The sequence below is a fragment of the Heterocephalus glaber genome, unplaced genomic scaffold (genome assembly GCF_053883595.1).
Source record: "Heterocephalus glaber isolate CG9 unplaced genomic scaffold, H.glaber_assembly_v1.0 deba00001600, whole genome shotgun sequence".
Taxonomy (NCBI): Eukaryota; Metazoa; Chordata; class Mammalia; order Rodentia; family Bathyergidae; genus Heterocephalus; species Heterocephalus glaber.
Window position 1 is genome coordinate 14,417,819 of NW_028258372.1, and position 23,217 is coordinate 14,441,035.

General features: G+C 43.5%; 1 protein-coding gene across 3 annotated transcripts in view; it reads left to right on the forward strand.

Moving 5' to 3' along the window:
• Nucleotides 1-23,217, forward strand: part of Pappa2 (pappalysin 2) — a 592,890-nt gene that overhangs the window by 307,370 nt on the left and 262,303 nt on the right. For 2 of the 3 annotated variants that reach the window (XM_087194134.1, XM_087194135.1), the window contains one exon: nt 18,141-19,962. In XM_087194134.1, coding sequence (XP_087050260.1) covers nt 19,044-19,962 — 919 coding nt within the window. In that variant the 5' untranslated portion in view covers nt 18,141-19,043. Of the gene's footprint in view, nt 1-16,124; nt 16,468-18,140; nt 19,963-23,217 lie in introns of those variants that run through there. The other variant, XM_004853387.3, reaches the window with a different exon arrangement.

Sequence of the window (23,217 nt, forward strand, 5' to 3'; positions counted from 1 at the left end):
CAGCCCTCCAGGAACTAGGAGACTTCTTCAGTCACCATTCAAGGAGATCTGCCCACTGTGTGAGCTGGTGGCAGACCTTGATGTGAACCATGTAGTGCTGGCTTTACAGGCAAGCCAAATGCAAAAATTATGGGGTCAAAGAGGTTTGCAGTCATATTTCAAAAGTATGCTCAATGTCTTAGTTTTTTTTCTCTCATTCCTGAGACAAAATACCTGACACCCAAAGTTAAAGGAGAAAGGGTTTATTTTGCTCACAGTTTGAAGTTTCAGTCTATAATCAGCTGGTCCACAGCAGAGTGGCACATGGCAGAGTAGTGTTGCAGAGGAGAGAGATGATGGGGCCCACAAGATAGCAAAAGCAACAAGTGACCTTAACAGTGTCTTTCTGCCCCTTTTATCCCATCCAGACTGCTGGGATTAGGGCAGTGCCAAACCAATCACTCACGTGTAGTAGTTTAGTAATTGCGGTCCCTTAATCCCAGCATCACACATTTCAGATTCAGCCACCGCTGAAAAAGAAAACTCCACTTCATTTGCATGAGGCTTTGGAGCAACATCTAAACACAAGACATTTCACCCCTGACCCCCCAGATTCATGTACATCCCTTTACACAAAAGTCCATCTCTAAAAGTTGCCAAAGTCTTAACACCTTTAGCATTACTGAAAAGTCCAAGTCCCAAGTCTCCTCTGAGATTTAAGACATACTCTTAGCTGTAAGCCCCTGTACAAATGAAAAAAAATCTAAACACTTCTAACATTCAATGGCACAAGATAAACATTTCCATTCCAAAAGTTACCAAAAATTTCCATTCCAAAGAGTTACAAAAGAATGGGACCAAAGGAAGTCCAAAATCCAGCAGGGCAAACATTAAATCTCACAGTTCCACTTCCAGGATCCATAGCAATCTGTGGCAAGTTGTAACCTCTAAAGGGCTTAGGTGGCTCTGCCCCTATGGCATTGCCAGTGGTTGTATCTCCCATGGCTTTTCCCTGGGGCTGGCTCTGCTCCTTCCTTGCAGTTTTCCTCAGATGATTCAAGATTCTGGTATCTCCAAATTTTGGGGTCTCTACTGTACCTTCGGCTTCACACTCAGAGCTTCACACACTGCCCTCTCAGGGGCAAACTGCCTGGCCTCCCAGACCTTCTTCTGAAATCTGGGTGGAAGCCTTCCTGACTCCACAACTCTTGCTGTTTGCATGTAACTAAAACCAGCACCACCTGGATGACACCAAAGTCTGCTGCCAGCTGAAGCTGTAGCCAGGCTTCCTTCTCTCTTGGCTGTAGGTGTCCAGTGCCTATGAACCAAATTCTGAGGAACAATTTCTCTAAGCTGCAATTCTGTAACATGGTATTCTAGGGATCTATTCTGGAAGCAAATTCTTTCACCTTTGCAACTCTGAGACTGCAAAAGGTGGAGTCCTGCTGCTTCTTGTGATGCCCTCAGGATACCCTTTTTATTGTCCTTTTCCAAAGTACGTCACTTTTCAATGTTAATCTTTTCAGCAACCAAGTTCTCCTCTGTTCCATCTTTGTAGGCCACAGCTTTACTAGAGCTTTCCTTCTGGCCAAATTCAAAACATTTTAAATCATTCTTCTGGGCTCTTTGCTCTTGATTCTCAACATAGATCTGGATAAAAGCCCCCAACAGTAGCCCTGCCACCTTCCAACTTTAGACTGCCTTGAAATTTCTTGTGCCAGATTCATTAGTCCACCACCCTTAATCTAGTAAAAGAGATTATGATCTCAGGCAAAGTCTCTGGACACCAGCAAAATGCAGACAAACTTTCTGCCAAGCCATAACACACATTGTCTGCAGTCCAACAGCCAGTGCAGTCCTTCTTCCCAGCAGAAACCTCCTGAGTCTGGTCTTTATTGGCTTTCTAGTCTTCTGAGTTCTGACCAGAACTTCCCATACAGAACAATTTATGGTGTTCCAGTTCTACTTCTTCAGCCAGCATCTCTGAACCTTTCTTATTTCTTCCCCTTCCCACAAGCCAGTTCCAAAGGCTCTTGAGCTATGTGGTCATGTAATGTCACAGCAATAATCCTACCTCTCTGGTACCAAATTTTTTGTTAGTTACTTTTCTCTTGTTGCTGAGACAAAATACCCAACACCCCAAATTAAAGAGGGAAAGGTTTATTTGGCTTACAGTTCATAGAGGCCTCAGTCCACAGTTACTCCAAGGCAGGGTGGCAGAGGGGCAACAGTTCATGGCAAGAGAAGACAGAAGGAGACCTTAACAGCATCTTTCTGCCCCCTTTATCTTATTCAGACTACTTAGGGAGGGTAGCACTCTTGCTCTTATTCCTAGTGCCCTCAGGCCTAACCCTACCATGAATCAATCACACACTCTAGATTCAGCCACCTCTGAAAAAGAATGAGGCTTTTTCATCATCTAAGCACAAGGCATAACACCAGAGCAGCCAGGACATGTGCTCCTGAGAGGTCAATGCCTAAAACTGTGAGAATGAAGGAGAATGTGCAACAGAGACCCCAGAAAGTTAGACAAGCCAGTAATGTGGAATGTCAGAGAAAAGTTGCAAGAAATGAGCAAAGCCAAGTGAGAAACCCTGAGGGCTATAACCACAGGCAATGCCATAGGGGCAGGGCCACCCAAACCATTTGGAGTTTACATGTCCCTAACATTTGCCCTTGGTGCAAGGCATAGAACCCTGGGATTTAATGTTTGCTCCACTGAGTTGAGGTCTTGTTTTGGGCCCATTGCTTTCTATTCCCCTATTCCTCCCTTTTGGAATGGGAATGTTCACCCTTTGCATTTGTATATTGGCAGTGTTTAGATCTCTTTTGATTTTTATAGGGGCTCCTAACTAAGAGTTTGCCTTAAGTCTCAGAGGAGACTTTGGACTTGTAGTGTTCAGCAATGCTGAAACTGTGAGGACTTTCATAACTCTTAGAGATGGACTAAATGCATTTTGTGTAATGTTCATGAGTCTTTTGGGGGCCAGAGGCAGAATGTCATAGTTTACATGTAGATGTCCCTCCAAAGTCTCATGTTCTCATAGGTAGGGCTTTGGGAAGGTGATCGCATCATAGGGGCATGATATGTATCAGTGTTATGCTTCTTTGCCAATCCATTCTGCCTTGGATCTGACTGAATATGGACTGAAACCTCTGCAAAAGTTGAGTCAATATAAACCTCTTCCCCTTTACTTTTCAGGTGTGGCATATAATGTCTCAGCAATGAGGAAATTGACTAAACTACCTGCCCTCTGAACTATGCCACATTAAGCAGACTTTAGTCTATAGAGAAGAAACTTGAATTTTTCCTGGTACTTATTGGAAAGAGTCTCTGATAAATGGCTTTGAGGGTAACTGAAAAATTTGGCATCAGACTATCTGTGCTTGATTTCCTGTTCCAGGTATTGCTTTGATCTGTGTGCTAGAATGTGGTTTAGAAAAGAGAAAAGTCCTTTTCCATAGGCCCACTTCTTTTTCTAAAGATATCTTGGGGCATATCCGTTTTGAAATGATATTTTTACATAGACTGAATTTCACCAATTAAAAAAACTTCTTTAATGATACAGCCCAACAAGATGTAGTCCTTTTCAAAGGACTCTACATAAGTTCCCCATCAGGAGTTCCTTTAATTCCTTTAAAAAGTCAATTTTTAATATTTTCATCTCCACAAATTCCTGGACTTTGGCCCATTTTCCTGCAGTTTCAAAGCATGGGAGGAGTTTCACAGCCACCTACAACATCTTTGCTACTTTATTTCAGACAAAGGGAAAACAAATCCCAGATATCATTGTTGGCTTCTTCAGGGTCTCTGTAGTCTTGGGGATCATATTATTCAGAAGCACATGTTTCAAGAATAAGGTATTGAGGCTCTGAAAGAGTCCATCTTCATTTTCCTAGACACTTATATGTGTACCTAAGGAACATGCTATTGTTCTGTGTACTCTGTCCCACTTCCAGTCCTGTAATTAGACCATTCACCCCTCCATTGCTTTGTAACAAAGCAGTTGCCTCTGTTTAAGAAAATATCTCCTCTGTTCACCTTCCCAAGTTTTCTCTGAATCCCTTTACTGTCTTTTCTTTGCTTTCTGAATATTGGGCTCTACATCCCAGCTTCATCTTTATACCTGGTCTCTAATATTTGGAAACTTTCTGAGGCCCTTGATTCGCCTTATGATTTGTGTGTGTGTGTCTTTCTGTGGAGCTCTGGTTCAGCCACTCCAATTTTTATTTCTTTGAGAACTGTTCGAAGACCTCCATGTCCAGGTCAGGACCCTCTCTTCTTTCTTCCTCCATCTCCAAGGCTATCTTCTGAGATAATTAAAGAATTAAGCATGTCCTCTGTGGCAGGCATAACTAGCTGTGTATCAGGGATTCACACTTCCCTTCCACAGTGCATAACTGTCAGAAAGCTATTTCCAGCCCTGTGGTTTCCAGGTAAGGATGTTGAATCTTTGTTTGCAATGAAATATGATCTGTGTCACTTCTAAGCAGAAGTGGGATGCTTTTTTTTTTTTAAACCTATTCACCAGCTGAATGCAGAGAACTCCAAGGCTATAATATAGGGAAGGTCAGTGACCTGGGGGGTTGAATCACCCTTTTCCATCTGGAACACTAGTATTGGGTCTTAGTTGGCAAGAAATAAATTCTATTATTTAAGCTAGCTTGGCTTGGAATTTATCACTTGAAACAGAAGGTTTTTCTCTGATGTATCCCCAGTTTGTGTATCTCTAGATGTCAGTCCTCTATAGAAATAGTTAAAGACTAGGGAAGACTCCAGGCATCTTGACTCCAGGTATCTTGTAGTTGATTTATACCCTGCTGATTTGCCTCAGTCTTGCCACTTACAGTCTATAATGACTTTGATCAAGCTCTTTAGTCCAAAGTTTTAACCTGCCTCTGTATCTGTAAGAATAACAATGCTAATATCCATCTTGAATAATGTGACACATAACTACTGCTTAGTACAGGAAAACTGGGGGTATCTTATACATCTCAGCTGTTATATTAAAATTTGGTCCTGAAATACTTAAGTCTGAGAGTCAATTCTGAACTAGGATTCTAGATTTTAGCTCAGGTTCTAAATACTGAACAGTACTCATGCCATTTTTTAACTGCTTTCAGGAGGAAAAGCCCAACTCTTTCTTATATCTACATACTCAACACTCCTGACCAACAATTGTGAGAGCTAGCTAGCTAGATTTATTATTTATTTTCCCACACAGAGCAATTCTCCAATTTTCTATGGACACTAGTGCGTGTCCTGTAATTCAATTAAACTATGACACTGTGTAGCTAGAATTAGCCCATACCTCACAGGTTAAGGCCTCAGTCCCACAAGACCTCCTTCCCTCAACTTCAGGTGCTAATTCCAAATGATAAGTTCCAATGTTACCTACAACTTCTGTGCAACTTAGCTATAAGTTGGAGGTACTGACAAGACCAACCTCCCTTCTTGGGTTTGATCATTTGCTAGAATAGCTCATAGCATTTAAGAGTACAGTTTACTTCTGGATAACCAGTTTATTATAAAAGGTTGTAACTCAGGAGCAGCCAGGTGGAGGAGTTGCAGATAGCAAGGTATGAGGAAGGGGCATAGAGCTTCCATGTCTTTTCCAGGCACACCACCCTTCCAGCACTTCTACATATTTTCCAACCTAGAAGGTCTCCATTTGGGGGTTTTATAAAAGCTTTATTATATAGACATGGTGATTATATTACTGGGCATTGGTGATTAAGTTAATCTCCAACCCCTCTCTTCTCTGGAGCTCAAAGAGATGGATCTGAAAGTTCCAACTCTCTAAACACTTGGTTGATTCTTCTGGCAGGCAGCCTCCAACCTTAGAAGCTTTACAAAAGTCATCTTATTACCATAAAGTCAGGTATGGTTGAAAGAGAGCATGTTATGGATAAAAAAAGATGCTTCTTTCACTTTTCTCTTTCCTATCACTTAGGAAATTCCAAGGACTTTAGGTTCTGCTTAAAGAGAGATAAATCCAAAATACAAATATTCCCTGACTTCCAGTGACTGGAAGTTGAAAATATTATAAATCAAAAATGCATTTAATACATATATCTTACCAAACATCATTGCTTAGCCTTGTCTACCTTAATGTGCACGAACCTACAATTAACATGCACTGGCCTACAATAGGGGAAAATTATTTAACACCAAGCCTATTTTATAATAAAGCATTGAATATCTTGTGTAATTAATTGCATGCACTGACTTAAACTGAAAAGCTGAGTGGTAATGTAGTATCCTTTTGTACCATGATGAAGTAACAAAATATCCTAAGTAGAACTGTCATAAGTTAGGGACTGTCTGTATACATTTCATATAAGGACTCATAATATCTAGGCTTCTTTACTGGAGATGAAATTGTGAGCAATAAACTAGAGTTCCTTCATTCTCTTTTAGCCGTAGCAGTTTTCTTCCTGCTTTTTTCTGAACATAAATTGAGTCTGTTGATGCACTACCCAAGTGCCCTGTTCTTAATGCACACACTAGTCTTCCTCACAGAACTGTAATTTCTTTGCATTCTTTTGAACCACATTTCTCAAATTAGAAAAGATGGCAGTGTTCAAAGGGAAGGCAGGAACACAGGATTAATATAGACAGTAGAAATATTATAGGCAATCAGACAGGGCTAGGCCCTCGAGAGAGTCAGTGCAGATGAGAAAACATAACAACTGCGGCTAGAGACATATTTGTCAAAGGCCAGACCTCAAGATAAAGATGGAATGACTGGGCCTATAGGCCTCCCCAAGGGATAAGCAATAAATTGAATATTATACTATAATTGATGTAACTTGGTCCAATAAAGTCTAGATAGACATCAGTCACCCCAGTTGGTTGCCAGGACCTCCTGATCCATCCCCTTTTTAAAAGGTCCTCATTCTTTCCACGTATACTTGCTAAGTGGCCTGCTTCCTCACTGGATCAGTGTTACTTGAGCAGCTAAACTTGTAATCTTATTGGTTGATCATAGTTTTGTCCTGTGGTGTACCAACTTTGTGATTTTGCTCTGTAAAATTTCCTCTGAAGTGAGGTCCACAGCAACGCACTTTCAAGTCCCCTCTTGTCTCTCAGGAGCTATATCTCTCAATAAATTTTTCCTACTCTTAACTTCTGTTGTTCCTTAGAATTCGTTCTTTAATTTTGGGGAACATGAACTTGATGTATCTGACATTTGGCAGATTGGAAGTAATACTTATTGCTCCTACATCAATAGCATTTGTTCCTGGAATATCAATTTGACCAAAAGACTTATAAATATCAATATATGAATTATAGAGTTATATGCAAAATTTACTTATTTATTTTGAATGATAAAACATGAGTTTTACTCTCTTTTATCTAGGGTGGCTGCCTGGAAATTCTGCTGAGGCAAATTAATTTTTACTACTCATTTAACCCTATGATTTTGAACCCCTAAACCTACCCTACTGTACCAACTTTATACCTGGAACATTTTGCTGTTGTTTTCTTTTTGCTTTTCTGGTATGGATAGTTAGAATATCCTACAGAATGTAAGAGGAAAAAATTTAGTTTGGAAATACAGTATGGCAATCATTCCTCCATAAGAGAGAAATTTTGGAAATTTTGAGAAAAATTGTTCACATTTTTTCTTGTAGATTTTCCTAACTAAATCCAGAAAGTAAAATATTTACCTAACAAGTAATGAATACTACCTATAAAGATAAGCAAGAAAAGTAAATCTTATAAGGAATAAAGTTGTCTGTGATCAAATTTACATATGAAAAATCGATCCTAGAAAAATTAGGCTCAGTACTAATAGTTTTGCAACAAAGAAAACTCAACAACAAATGAAGCCATAACTGATAAGTTTTATGTGAACTACAGTGGCTTGTGTCTAGATGTCCCCACAAAGTCTCATATAGTCCTTTTGGAAGTTAGCTAAATCTGGAATGTGTGATGCTAGGATTAAGGGGGTGCAATCACTAAATCACTACACATGAGGGATTGGTTTGGCACTGCCCTAATCCCGGAAGTCTGAATAAGATAAAAGAAGCAGAAAGACACTGTTAAAGTCCCTTGTTGTTTTTGCTGCTTTGTGCACACCATGTTGTTTCTCCTCTGTGATGCCTGTTTACCATCCCTGTCTTGGAGCCAGCCCACTATGGACTGAAACCTCTATGAACTGGAAACCAAATAAATTCTTTTCCCTTTAACCTTGGGTGTTGGGTATTTTGTCTTTTCAAGAGAAAAGTAAGTAACACTAATTTGGTACCTGAGAAGTAGGGTCATTGCTGTGACATTACCTGGCCATGTGGCTCAAGAGCCTTTGGAACTGGTGTGTGAGAAGGGGAAGAGTTAGGAAAGATTCAGAGGTGCTGGTTGTAGAAGTATAGCTGGAACACCTTAGGCTGTTTTCTTTGGGAAGTTCTAGTCAGAGCTCAGAAGACCAGAAAGCCAGTAAAGACCGGCTCAGGAGGTTTCTGCTGGGAAGAAGGACCACACTGGCTGTTGGATTCCAGGCGACGTGTGTTATGGCTTGGCAGAAAGTTTGTCTGCATTTTGCTGGTGTTCTGAGACTGAGATTAAGAGTGGCGGACTAATTAATTTGGCACAAGAAATTTCAAGGCAGTCCAATATTGAGGAGATAGCATGGCTACTGTTGGGGGCTTTTATCCAGATCTATGTTGAGAATCAAGAGCAAAGAGCCCAGCAGAATGATTTAAAATGTTTTGAATTTGGCCAGAAGGGAAGCTCCAGGAAAGCTTCAGCCTCCAAAGATACTGCAGAGGAGATCTTGATTGCTGAGAAGGAATAGGAGGATAGAGAAGATGGCCTGAGGGCACCATAATTTGGAAAAGTGAAAGACTTTGCTTTGAGAAGAAAGTCCCAGAGCACCATGTTCCAGAATGGCAGCCTAGAGAATTTGTTCCTGAGAATTGTATTCAGAGTGCCCAGCAATCCAGGCACTCGACCCCTACAGCAAAGAGAGAGGGAAGACTGGCTGCTATTGCTCCAGCTGGCAGCAGACCTTGGCATCAACCATGTAGGGCTGGTTTTAGATGCAAGCAAAATGCAAGACTTGTGGGGTCAGGAAAGCTTCAACCCAGATTTCAGAAGAAGGCCTGGGAAGCCAGGCAGTGTGCTCCTGAGAGGGCAGTGTGTGAAGTTCTGAGTGTGAATCCGAAGGTGCAGTGGAGACCCCTTGGAGAAGCCAGGGCTGTGGATCATCTGAGGAAAACTGCAAGGAGGGAGCAGAGCTGGCCCCAGAGAGAAGCATTGAGAACTACAACCACTGGCAGTGCCATAGGGGCAGAGCCACCTAACCCCTTTGGAGTACAAACTTGCCACAGACTGCCTCAGATCCTGCACATGGAACTACAGGACTTAAGGTTTGCCCTGCTGGGTTTTGGACTTGTCTTGGTCCCATTTCTTTGTATCCTTCTCTTTGTACGTTTTGAAATGATAACGTTTATCTTGTGCCATGATATGTAGGGAGCATTTAACTTTCTTTTCGTTTGTACAGGGGCTTGTAGCTAAGAGTTTGTCTTGAATCTCAGAGGAGACTTGGGACTTGGTCTTTTCAGCAATGGTAAAGCTGTTAGAGCTTTGGCAGCTCTAAGAGATGGACTACATGACTTTTGTATACAGAGATGTGCAAGAGTTTGTGGGGCCAGGGGTGTAATGCTGTGGCTTGAGTCTAGCGGTCCCTCCAAAGCCTCATGCAGTTTTTTTAGAAGATAGTTAAATCTGGAATGTGTGATACTAGGATTAAGGGCATGTGAATACTAAACCACTATACCTGAGGGATTGGTTTGGCACTGCCCTAATAGCAGTAGTCGGAATAAGATAATAGGAGCAGAAAGACACGGTTAGAGGCCCTTGTTGTTTTTGCTACTTTGTGCACACCATGTTGTTTCTCCTCTGAGATGCCTGTTTGCCATTCCTCTCTTGAAACCAGCCAATTATGGACTGAAACCTCTACAAACTGTGAGCTATATAAACCCTTGCCCTTTTAGCCTTGGGTGTCAGGTATTTTGTCTTAGCAACGAGAAAAAAGTAGCTAACACATGGACAAAAGCTAAACTATAAAACAATTTGTTTTAATAAAACAAGGTAAAAATCTAGACAAAAATTGATTTTAGTAAAACAGCCATAAAAATAGAAAATAATGAAAAGGATTTAACAATACTGATAGGGACTGATGAAAGAAGTAAAGTGACAATAAATTTGGCTCTTAAAATGTAATCAGCATCAGAATAATGTTATTTCATGGTTATTGTTAATTAAAAACCAATAAACTTTAACTTTTAATGTCTATGTTCATAATATGATGTCTAATTATTTCCTAGAACCAAAAGTGGGGGCTTTGAAACAGTTCACTTTGTCAAAGTAATAAGGTCAAAATTAAATCAAATAGTGGGCTGAAGTATTCTTGACCTTTGGTTTGCATGTTGTCTAGTAGAAGTGAATTCACAGTCTCACTCCTTTGTGCTGAGCACTGTGCAGTGCAGTTCATGGTTCATAACTTGTTCACGAACCCTTGGGACAACCTATGTGGTAGGTGTTAGCACCTTCCCTTTGCCAACATGGAAACTTCATGTCAGCCTGCTAAAATAACTCACTTGAAAATGCTCAGCTCTTTATGGGTTTTTCTCCCAAGAACCCTTCACATTCTATATCACTGCCACCCACATAGCCTCCATCCTAGGACAAAGCTCCTGGCCATCATTTGCATTCATTTTTCAAATCTGTTAATAAGTTGTGGTATATTGCATTATTGTTCCCAATAATCTGTTACCATCCTTATAGGGAGATTACATAACCATGCCTATTGTCACATGACTTCTTGTAGAATCTCTTTATGTGAAGAGTTTATTCCCTTTTTCATATTGACATCTAGTTTGGCCATGACTTATGTTGTCCAATAATGCATAAACAACAATGACCCAAGTTGCACTCAAACAGTAACCTTCCGAATCAGTGCATGATTTTGCCATTGCTCACTTTCTGTCTACATAGGTCTTCTACACTTTAGCACTGTCTATCTGAAAGGAAGCTGGCCTATGCTACACATAACATGTATGAGAAATAAATTCTTTCTCATGGAAGTCTCTGAGATCTTTGGGCTGTTTGTTAGCATAACATAACCCAGTGAAAGCTGATTGCTACAGACATGTAGCAGAAAAAGCAGGGACACCTTATAGATAGTCATATCTTGCTTTAAGTAGGTTTAAAATAGAACATATTCTATGATGGTTAATAGACCATCAATTAATATAGTTGTAGGTAGTATTAAAAAGTTCATTATTAGCTAAATAGACAACCTCAGATTTACCTACCTTGTCTGCTAACACCTGAATAGAATTAGTAAGGTGGGGAAGATTGGTTTCCTGTTTGCAGTTAGTTTTTTTCTCCTTAGAAGTCAGTGGGGACATGATGGGTCTGGGGATCAAGGGTAGTGAGAACAAGAGCTCTTAGCCGTGTCTGAAAGGGACCTCAGCCTTGGTAGAAGTAGAGCTTGCCCCTGGCTGGTGCTATTGGCTGAATCACATTTCTTAGAGCATCCGAACCTCATCTAGATATCTCCCAGAACGCTTGTGAGTTCAATTAATATACACAAAGTGACCACAACAGTGTCAGTCGTATTTTAAGTAATATTAGATTATTGTCAATATTATTGCCATCTTGAAGAAAAGAACGCCTTTTAAAATTTCAGCACAGTGTCATATTTAAAAATTGCTGACATTTATGTATTTTATACTAATACTGTGCATTCTAATATTTGATTTGCAAAATACATGATGGTGGCACGTGTGTACAGGACATCTTCCTGCCATAGCAGAACACAAAAACTCCCCACAAGCTATCCTGTTTCTGCACATCTATGTTTTAATGAAGTTACATTTGAATTTATGGCTTTCTTTAAGGGCCAAAGGAAATGTCATGGATGTCCACTGTTAATGTGTAATACTCGAATCTCTGATACGTTTATAGGAAGAGGGCAGTGGCTAGTTGGGGTTTTTTTCAATGACTGAAAAAAGACAAAATCTTAGAAAAATGTTGGGCTGAAAAAAATTAGAGAATCTTAGGTGTGACTTGGGACAGAACTTGCAGGTCTCCTATTCCATCTTCTTTATTTACAGGTATCTCAGAACAGTTCATTAATGTACTAAAGGTCAGGCAGCTAATACATGGCAGAACATGACAGTGTTCAGTGGCGACTGGGTATTTGATTTGTTGGGGAATCTGGATGGATGGAGTGGTGACTATTAGCCAGGCTGGTGCTCCATCCAGACTGTTTCCAGAGGTCCCCTCGGAGTCTAGGTAAGATGGTCAGTGGAAAACTCAGGGACAGAGGGGTCTCTAAGCAAAATCAAGCAAAGCCACACTCTCTTTTGGTCTTGTGCATCTGCAGGATGTAGAGAAAACACTGTTCAAAATTAGAAGAGCCTGATCCAGCTAGGCACGGTGGCACATGCCTGGAATCTCAACATTTAGGGGAGACTGAGTCAGAGGATTACAATTTCTAGTCCTGCTTTGTCAATTGAGAGAGTCCCTGCCTTAAAACAAAGAATTGAAAAAAGGGCTGGGAATGTATTTCAGTGGTAATGTGCTCCTGGGTTTGATGCCCTAGTACTGGGGAAAAAAAGATTCAGGCCCTATTTCTGGTTCCATCCCTTCCCTCCCATCTTCTGAAGCATAACTTATATATAACTTTTAAAAATACACAGTGCTTTGAATTTTGACAAATGCATACAGTCATCCATCACTGCTAAAATATAGGTAGAGAACAGTCCCATAATCTCCAAATTTTCTTGCTTTTTTATTTAACTATTTTCCCCCAGCCCTCAGTTCCTGGCAACCACTACTAACCTATTCTCTGTCCTCATAATGTTGCCTCTTTCAGAATGGCAAAGAAATGGAATCATATAGTATGTGACCTTTTGATTCTGGCTTCTTTCACTAACATAATGCATGTGAACCTTGTCTTGACTGTGTTCTTACTGACTGCGGGTCTCTGAGTAACTTGTTTAGCCTTTTTCATCCTTAGTGTCCTTACCTGTAAAATGGGCATGACACTTACATTCATGTTGTATGCTTAGGAAGAAAGTACGCACACACATGTGCATTAGATAAGAGGAAAAGCATGTGTTCAAGACTCATATTCTTCTTATGACGTTGCCCTTTGAAGAGATTCCAGGTGCAAAAGCAATCCTATCCTGCCCCATGGAAGATTCGTTTGCCGAGCAGAGCAGTATCCACCATCACTGTGAAACTCTTCCCCAACTAATGGGCTCTATAACTTGATTCCAGGGCTCAAAATCTTACAGGAAACATTACCCAACAGGGCCTGTCAGCAGGGAATATAGATTTCTCCATCATATTACTCCCCCAAGGTGTGGGAAAGTCTAATCTGTCTCTAGAACACTTTGATCTATTTGGATGAAAAGCAGTTTTCAAAATACAACCACTACTGTAGCTAATAATTTATAATAGTAATTGTATTGCAGAGAAAATAGGATTTCCTAACATACGGAGCGCCAAACAGTTTGACAAGAAGGCTTCTCTTGGCTCAAAATGCACAAGGAGGAGCGTGAAATCCACATTTGCACTTCCTTCCGAGAGCTCTGTGATTCTGAGGTATGGAACACATATTACTAACTTATATTCGCTGGGCATTGTTGCCTAGATGTGGAGTGCAGGACGCCAGCCTCTGATTTTGCCTTCTCATCCAGGGACATGTGCTTGGCAGACCAGCTGAATGAGTGGAAATACAGTTCATAGCCAGAGGAGGAAAACAAACTGCATGGGGAGACATAGACGCTATATCTGGTCTGCCATTAATTGTGTGACTTTGCCTCATCCATGAAACAAGGGGGTCATAATAGGTTACCATGGAATCTCAAGCTATGTCCTGAAGGACAGAGGCAGGCTCCCAGCTCTGAGCACTAGGGCAGGGGGAGAAGAAAGCCACAACCCTGAGCCTTCGAGTGAGAGCTTTCAGAGAAGCTCACTCTTGCCAGCACTAGATGAATAGGATTCCAATAAACATATTGCTGAAGTGTTTGTTTCCGGGTGTCATTTTAGACTGCAAGTAGCTAAAACAGATCCGGCTCCTATATATAGATCCTGCATTTGGTTGCGTTCTGGGAGGCTTTTATTACTACGCTCCTTGGCTAGCTCCCAGCTGAGCTCTTCCCTCAAGGGATGAGATTTTGGAATCAGAAAGTCAAAGAAGAACAGTGACCATATTAAGGGGTCTCTCTCTCTCTCTCTCTCTCTCTCTCTCTCTCTCTCTCTCTCTCTCTCCTCTCTCTCTTCCTCTGCTAATCCTCCATTCTGCAGGTGAATGCCAGCGTGGACTGGCTTTTCTCTTTGCTCAAAATCCCCTAATAATAATGCTGATGGAAACTGACCAGCCCCACCATGGCAGTAAATATAAGCAAACACCCCTGACACCCTGGATTTAAAGGAAATCTCATAGAATCTGGGTTGAAATGATGTGCAGATGGTCACAAACAGCCCAATCTTTAGATAAGAGGACCCAGGACCTTTTGTAGCTAGAACAAAGAAAGGGGCTCTTAAGGGTGAGGTGCTTTAGCAAGGTGGCTGAGCCTCTGAATTCACTCATGAGTTCTCCAAGGAAAGATGTGCCAGTAAAAGAACGGTGAAATCAGGAAGGTGGAGGTGAATGCAAGAGGAGGAGATGCAGTAGGGAAGGAGGAGGGGACGGGAGTTTCCCTATGGAGGCAATGTTAAAGGCTTGCAGTCAGATGTTTTGAAAATGTGCCTGCTCACTGCAGAGACAGCCCCTCTACTATGTGCCCTTTGTTTTCTCTGCCCCATTTTACAGCATCTCCCTTCACCTGCTCGGGGCTTTCTTTATGTTCACCCTCCAGGAATCTAACTGCCTTTCTGGTCTCCATATTTTAGGTGCCTCACCACTTCTTTCTCTTTTCCCTTCCTCTCTGCTTTATTTTTCTCTCTTCTCTTCCCTATTTCTCTTTCTTCAGTCCTTTCTCCTCCCAGATTCTTCTGTTTCCCAGTCCTCCTGCCCTCCCTTCTCCATTTCAGTCCTTTCCCCTTCCATTCCTCCCTTCCCCCTCCCTCCCTTTCCCTTTTCCCCTTTCCTCACTCCTCCCTCTCCCTTCCCTTTTCTCTTTCCCTCGCCCCTCTGTCCCTTTCTCCTCTCAGTCTACTTTCCCATCTCCCCATACCCTCTCCTGTCTCCTCTCTCTTTCCCCCTTGCCCTTTCCCTCCCTCTCCTCCTTGTCCTGGTCCTTGTTTATCTGTAAGCTCCAATTTCTAGCCTTATAGATTTACCTGCAGAGCAAGACACCGCTCCTCTTGCAAAAACTGTTTAAGAAATCCATATCCTCTCCCTTCATTCCTTGGGCATTTCAGAAATGATATTCCTCCCCCAACTACCCCCGTCAAAATAAAATGAATTCAGCCAGCTCCTGCTGTGTGTCCTTAAATTCATTCCCTCTAGCTTCGCTGGTTTGAAAGCCTGTACCCTAGAAGGGGCCTCCTGCATTTGCTGGCAACCCTGCTCGAGTCTGATCGCCACAGATAGTGCTTTGGAGTGAAAAAAGGGGGAAAAACCCTCTCGTTGGAGATTTCAAAACAGATTCTACCAGCTTTCAAATCTGTGCACTTGCTGAGTGGCGGGGTTTGAGGGAGAGGGGTTGAGGACTTGGGGTGTGGGTGTTTGTCATAAACAAATAAGCAGCAGAATTTATATATGTATAAATTTGGGCTTCCCTTGGCATGTTTGGTGTCTCTCTCCCTGGCATCGAGGGTGGGTGCTGTGTAAGTCTGACTTCTCTCAGAGTTTTGCTCGGGTTTGGGGTGTGTGTGTGTGTGTGTGTGTGTGTATGTGTGATGGAATTGAGGAGGGGGTGCTGTGTTTTTGATCTGATTCACTTGACAGATTCTTTGAATCCAGCCCACCTTTCCGCACATGTCAAACAGATGGGATCATTGTTAAAAGCTTTGAGAGCCGGGGCTGAGCGGTGGGTAAGGCAGGGAGGGGGAGACAGGAGGGGCAGCAGGGGAGGGGGGCACCTTCCAGTGGCTTTGTGTTTTCACACATTGGAACTGACAGGAACCCTTCTTCTCGGGGTGGGGGAGTGTTTGGGGGTATGGGGCTGATGAGGGGTGGAAAGAGAGAGAGGTGGGGTGTTGGTGGGCAGGGTTATGATGTCACAGCCAAAGTTACAACAGGAGGAAAACACAGAAATGGTTCAACAGTTTTTTTTTAAACTTTGGACTGCCAAGAGCTGAAGGAGAGTGGTGAGCAAAGGAATGAAGGGGAGAGAGAGAGAAACTAAACTGGAAGCTTGAGTTTTGTGTTGCTTCTTGAAACCTTATGAATGGATTACTAGCAGCTGAGAGCCAGGAGAGACCTATAGGGGATGCAAGATCACTTACACACTAAAAGGGGGAGAAGAGAAGGCGGAATCCTTCTTCCATGCTGTGTTACCCCCTTCCTGAAATGAATGGTAGGAAACCTTTATCACAGGGTCGAGGGGTGGCATGGGGGAGGGGGATTTTGCTTCTCCTTTTCTTACCTGAGTATGTTCCCTTCTCTTACACTAAGCCTTCTCTTCCCGCTTTTCTTCAGCCTCTGCTCCCTTTCTCTCTCTCTCTCTGTCTCTCCCTCTCTCTCCTCTCTCCTCCCTCTCTTCTGCTTTTCTGACTTTCTTTACATTCTCCCCCCACCCCAAACCCTCAATCTTTATTCTTGATCTGCTTCAGTAAAGAAGAACCACAGTCAGAAAAGTGAATGGAGCTGAGGAAGTGAAAGAGAGAGAGGCAGCTGAGGATTGAGGGATATCTGCTTAGTAATATCCACGTGCCTGCTGATAGCTTCTTTGGGGACTTTGAGGCTTCAGAGGATGCTACATGGGGAAACAGCATGCCAGGGGTAGGGTGTTTTGTATGCAGCTTTTAAAAAGCAAGTAAGTCAGTTATTACCCGGGTTAGAGGAGTTTAGGACATAATGAGGAAACCTAAGGCAGAGGAGGCAGTGTGATCTTACTCTGAAGTATGTGGGCTGCATGTTTCAGATGTGGGCAACACATGCAGTGACTTTCAAAGTGTAAGTGATTTTCTTAGTTTTGGAGCGAAGGACCTAGTGTATTTCTCTACCTGTTTTGTACCAGCCGTGGTCAAACATGCTTACTTGTATCAAACTTCAGAGCCCGCTCTGTGTGTGTCCATGTGTCCATGTGTTTGTGTACATGCACATGTGTATAAGGGGTGGAGACTCCGAGAAAGCTGGCATCTAAGCTTCTAGGCAAACATGACAGAGGTTAGGATCAAAGTATTTACTTCCCTATTCTATCCATTCATCTCAGATCAATTGGAAAAGTAATTTCTTGAGTTTAGCTGTTCATTTTTGTAAATTACTTATTTTGAGCCTCTCATTTGTTTATTTGCTCACTCAGCATATGATGACTTTTACTAACTTCAGATTGAGAAACTTCTGAAAAAAAAAGATCTATGTACTATGAATCTATGGCATTTCCATGTAATGGTTCTTACAGCAGATAATTGATTTCTTCTTTCTCCCAATGTCCAATATGAAGTGAATATGGAGTATTGTTCTTTTAAATGATTGATTGAAATAAGGAAAAAGTACAAGAGATTTATGACAAAACAAAAGAAAGAGATGTATGGTTCCTGAAAGCTTAGTGTGGGCTTATTAGGCAGGTCTGATAAAAATGTGTGTGTGTATGTGTGTGTGTGTGTGTGTGTGTGTGTGTGTGTGTGTGTGAGAGAGAGAGAGAGAGAGAGAGAGAGACAGAAAGAGATAGAGAGAGTACACACAGGAAAGAGTGCTCCAAAACAGTATTGATTTTTTGCTATTGATTGTGTAGGCTGTAGCTGCTGAGAGAGAAAGCCTGAGATGTTTACTGGGGAAACCAAGGGTAGCATTTGTCCCCTGTGCCTCTGTGAGGTGGGGAGGTTTTCAGGAAGAAGGAGGGGACAGGGAGTAGGTGGAATGATGCACCCAACTTATTAGCTTTGACATCATTGTCTTTAAATGAAAACACGAGAAGATAATTACAGGCAGAGATAAAGGGAGAGAGGGGGAGCAGGAGGGACTGGAGGAAGGGACAGGTCCCTTGAATACATGCTCTTCATTTTGTTCTTTTTTCCATCTTCCCAGGGACCCACAGGACTCCCAGAAGGTGAAGTCAAAGGCTGTCAGATTCATTTGATTAGGAGAACAGCAGACTGGCAACCAGGAGGAGAACTTTCCAGAGACTTAGAACATACCAACAAGTTGGAAGGGGATTTAAAAAAACCTTCAAGCATCAACAACCACGAACTCCAAGCTGAGGGGAAGAATCTAACTTCCAAGGGTGGACTAGAAGCTGGATGGGCACCTGACTGAGGACATCTGGAAAGAGGAAGTTAAGTACCAGCTTGGATTTCTGTGCCCCCAGATTCTTTGTGCATTTTCCATCAATAACCATCAAATTTTGTGTCTCTATGAAAAAGTTTTCCTAGCCATTTGTTTTAAGGTGAACATATTTGGGATTAAGGGCTACAAAAAGAGAAAGTAATGTCTAGAGAAAAAAGAAATGAACATTAGGGAATGAGATTATTTTGAATGACTTTGGGTAGCCAGGAGTATGTGTTTGTGAGTGTGAATTTGAGAGAATTGGGCTTATGACATATTGTTCTAGTATCAGAGAAGGAAAGAGTTATTGAGGAACAAAGAAAGAAAAAGAAAAAACCTGAGCTTTCTGGGAAGAAATTCAAAGGAACCAAGAGCAATTAACTTCATTCTGCAAGGACTAAAATAGAGGTAGAAGAGAGGTCAAAGGAGCAGTGTGAGGGAATCATACACGGTGGGAGCAGCACGGAAGCCACACTAGCATAATTTCCACCACAGGGGGCCAGAAGAGGCACTCTTTTGGGCTACCTGAAAAAGTTTGGTTTGTGAACAGAACAGTTTCCCTGTGACTGCAAGTCCAGTGCTAGCCATCTCTTTCTGCTCTCTCCATCACTCTGGTGTGGTACCCAGAAATCGACTTCTGGCTCTGTGGGAAGAGCTGAGGGAGGCATGATGTGTTTAAAGGTCCTGAGACTAAGCCTGGTGATCCTGGCTGGATGGCTGTTCAGCACCACCCACTCTGAGCTCGGCTGGACTCCCAAGAAATCCTTTGCTCAGAAGGGACATCTGAAGCAGGTGCTGTTGGAAGGTGAACACTGTTGGCTGGGGGCTAAGATTCAAAGACCCAGAGCTGCTCCCCAGCATCACCTCTTTGGAGTCTATCCCAGCAGCACTAGGAACTACCTGAGGCCCTTCTCTGTGGGGGAGCAGGGAGCTCATTACGCAGGACGCAGTAAGCCAGACACTGAGGGAAAGGGTGTGAGCCATGTCTCCCAAAACCTGCCTGAAAATACAGCAGAAGTGGGGAGGGAGAGTGAGCAGCCAGCTGCCCCTTGGGGAGGGGATGGTCCTATTGGGCAATCTGAGCTGCCAGGAGATGATGACACTTATCTTGGCAACCAAGGATCCAAGGAGTCTCTAGGTGAGGCTGCATTCCGGGAAAGCTCAGCCAGAGCCACCATTATCACCACCACCTTTGCACACCTGAAGGAACCTGAAGCAGACACCCAGAGGAAGGGCTGGGCCAAGGCCAGGCTTCCCCGGCAAGTGGTGATGAGGCAGGCAGAAGATGTGCCTGGAGACCCCAACATCTCTTTTCAGCCTTTCCAACACTGGCCTAAAGACCCCCTCACAGACAGGGCTCAAAGCAGCCCATTGGAGGACAGCATCCAAAATGGTGGCGGGAGCCCTGACTGGGAAGCTGAGACCTTTCACCCCCAAGGAGGACTGCCTGTCTTGTACTTCTCTGGGAGGCGGGAGCGGCTGCTGCTGCGTCCAGAACTGCTGGCTGACATTCCCAGGGAGGCGTTCACAGTGGAAGCCTGGGTGAGACCGGAGGGAGGACAGAACAACCCAGCCATCATTGCAGGTAATGACCCACTCCTGGGCTTGCTGAGGTCCTGGGGTATGGCTGGCTCCATTTCTGATGGGGAGAGGCACAGGCAGCCACAGGGAGTGGGGACAGAGCAGGGAAGCCAGGAAGGGCTGACCAGGGAGGGGTTGGGGGTTGGGTTTTTTTTTATTAGCAGAGCTGGATTCCAGACCCCATCAAAGATAAGGTAAAGGCCCTGTCACCATAATTATGTGCCCCATATATGGATCCCACCTATTTCTGTACATCATGCTTGCACTTTTGAGTCCTTCACCCCAGCTCTTACCTTCCTTAAAAGGCTAGGAGTCAGGTTCCTGGAAGGCAGAGGCATCACACTGTTTCTTGTAGTCAGTATGGGATAATCAAGAATCTTTGGAAATCAATTCAAGTCCAAGGACCTAAGCTGTGAGTCATGCCATGGTCCAGGCAGTGAGGGAACAAGGATGCCAGGTACACAGCCACCAAGTCCTGACTGATTGCCTTTTCTCTGAGCAGCCCAGGGACTAGGCAGCAAGGCAGCACCTGTTCAATGTCACGGGGTCCCTTTGCTTTGTCCCAATAGCTATGAGTACATCCTAGGAACTGCTGGAAAAGGTGAGCACTCATAAGCCGGAATCCTGGCTTTTAGCCCTGGCTGCTGTAAGAGGGATCTAAAAATGAAACCTGTATACTATGGTGTTAATTAGAGGCAATTGCCTGGAATATTACCTGTATTTATTTTCTGCTGTACACAGATCTTGGCTTCTATGAAAAGCCAGCCAGAAAGGCAAAGAGTAGAGTAAGATGAGTCCTGGCTCGGCTGCTTGCTGAGCAGTTCAGCCATACCAACCCTTGTAGAGAGACCCCCACCCCCACCCCTTTGCCTTACTGGGAAGGTTGATTTCAAGCAAGGGATGAAGTTTAGACATCATTCAGTGTCTCATTCTCATTTTGGATCCCCCACAAGAGTACTTAACACAAGGTAAGGCACAGAGCAAAATCATTTAATCTTATTAATTTGGATTATCCACAACATTCTGATGTTTGCCAGTCCCATGACACTGATGGAGAAACTGAGGTGATAAGAGACATCTCAGAGGCAGACTGGGGATAGAACCCCAGAGCCCCTGAATTGCTTGACAACTCTCCAAATTGAAAACTTCTCAGGTTGCTAGGTCCCTGCAAATAAGTTTCAGACCAAGGAAAGAAATCTGGAAGGAAGGAGCGTCTTCCAACAGGGTATTGCTGGAACATCCCTTCCGGACACTCTGTCTCCCCCTCTTTGGCTGTGATTTCTCCTTTGGAATCTGGGATTCCCAGACACTGAACACTCTCAAGTCTTGTGGTTTTGCTTTATTTTATTTTGGGGTGGGAGAGGGAGTGAGAAAAGGGGAGAAAGAAGGGTCTAGGCTGGAAGCTAGGTGGGGCAGAGAAAATGCAGAAGGAAATCCTTATTCTGGGGCCAAAAGGAAGAAATAATGAGATGATTATCTGATCAGAGTTGGCAGCATCACAATTTTTCCCAGATGACATCTTCTTGCTGCCTAATCTTGCTTCCTAGTACCCATCTGCCAGGGAAACTGCATGTTTGCAGTCTAGACTGAGACCCACATTTCTGCTCACCCCTCCTCTTGCAGTAGCAATGGAGGGACCTGGGATCAGTTCCCTGGCTGTGAAGAATTAGAGAAAGATCCAACAAGAATACATGTGGGAGGGACTGAGGGGCTATTGCTTCGGGTTATTCAAGCTCCAACCTGGGGAAAAAGCCTCAGCTCTGTGGGTACCTGACCCCTGTCCTGTTTCCGCACATGTCTATCTCACGGTGTGCACAGGGGAGAGCAGTGTCATGATCCCCCTAACCCCTCCACTGTGCATCTCCTTACCTTGTCCCCTCGTCCGTCACTGCCAGCTGCCTCCGCACTGCCACAGAGCACACCTGGAGCCTGCTCCGAAGGGCTCATCTGAACTCTTTTAACCTCTGTAAGCAGGTAACATAGGGCAGGAAATCTTTTGAGACAGTTAGCTTCAAATGTTTCCTTCTCTTCAAGGCCAAGTGGTCCCTGTGGCATGCGGGGACTTCCCCTTTGTAGGTCTCCTACAGGAGGGCTGACCGGAGAGAATGCTCAGGTCTTTTTTCTCCCACCTTGCACCTTTCTCCAGATTTGTACAGAGCAGGAAGTACACATCAGAAAGGATTTAAGATAATAGTGTGTCAACAATGGAGATTGGAAACAGTGTTTGTTCTTTGGGATTCTAGCAAGGGGCCCCTGAGAATTTAGGCGTCCTTATCTTGTCTTTGTGCTTGGGTACTTACATTTTACAGTGGACCCAATGGCTGAGGACTGTTAGGTTGCCAAAGAAAGTTCTCCACAGGAGTAAAGGACTTCAATTTGTAGTAATTTATGAGCACCTATCAACAGAAGCCCATCTTCTCTCTCTTCCTCTAACCTTAGTTCCTGAGCTGGTCACTACCTGTTCTTAGGACAGTTGGCCTTCACCTATGCAGAGGGACAACATAGACACGTGTCCCTGGGAACTACAGACAATCACCTGTGACAGTTTGGCTACTCCACGGACAGTCCAAGGTGCTACAAGACTTGGCTCCCGTGCTCTTTCTCAACGGTTCTCAAGCCTCAGCTTCTAGCTGTTTAACTTAAACTAAGTTTCCTGGTCTTCCATCTACCAAACTTGGGGTATTTTCTCTTCAGCAGAGACATCAAGCAATTTAGCCAAACCAATCCTTGTAGAACACCCGCCCCGCCCCCGCTCCCGCCCCACACCTTAGGGAATACTTCCTACGAGGGCACTAGGTGGCAGTGTTGTTTCGTGCACAAACTAGGAGGAGGCCATGTAGTGGGGGAATGTCTGATTTCTTGGAGGACTGTCCTGCTTGGTCTCTGGGCTGCAATTTAATCATCCTCTCCCAGAATGTTGTTGGTAGGCATCCCTTGGGATCAGCTTCATTTAAATCTCATTTGCAGAGCCTATGTGAAAGGGCTAAGGTGGCATTTTTGAGGTTGTGACTAACTTGCACTGCTAGCAACAATAAGGAAAACAAAACCAACTAGTTACCCTCTCCTTCCACCCCAAGAGCCCATATTCTTCCAAAACAGGAAGTTAGACTCCAGAATGGATTGCCAGAATGCTTTCATTGAGGGTCAAGGGCAATGCAGGGCTCACAGAGTTTTAATAATGAAGGTTTCTCTGGCCTGGGGGTTGGGGAGTGAGTTGGCGTACCTGGGGTTCCTGCATGGTGGTGGTAGACCAGAAGTT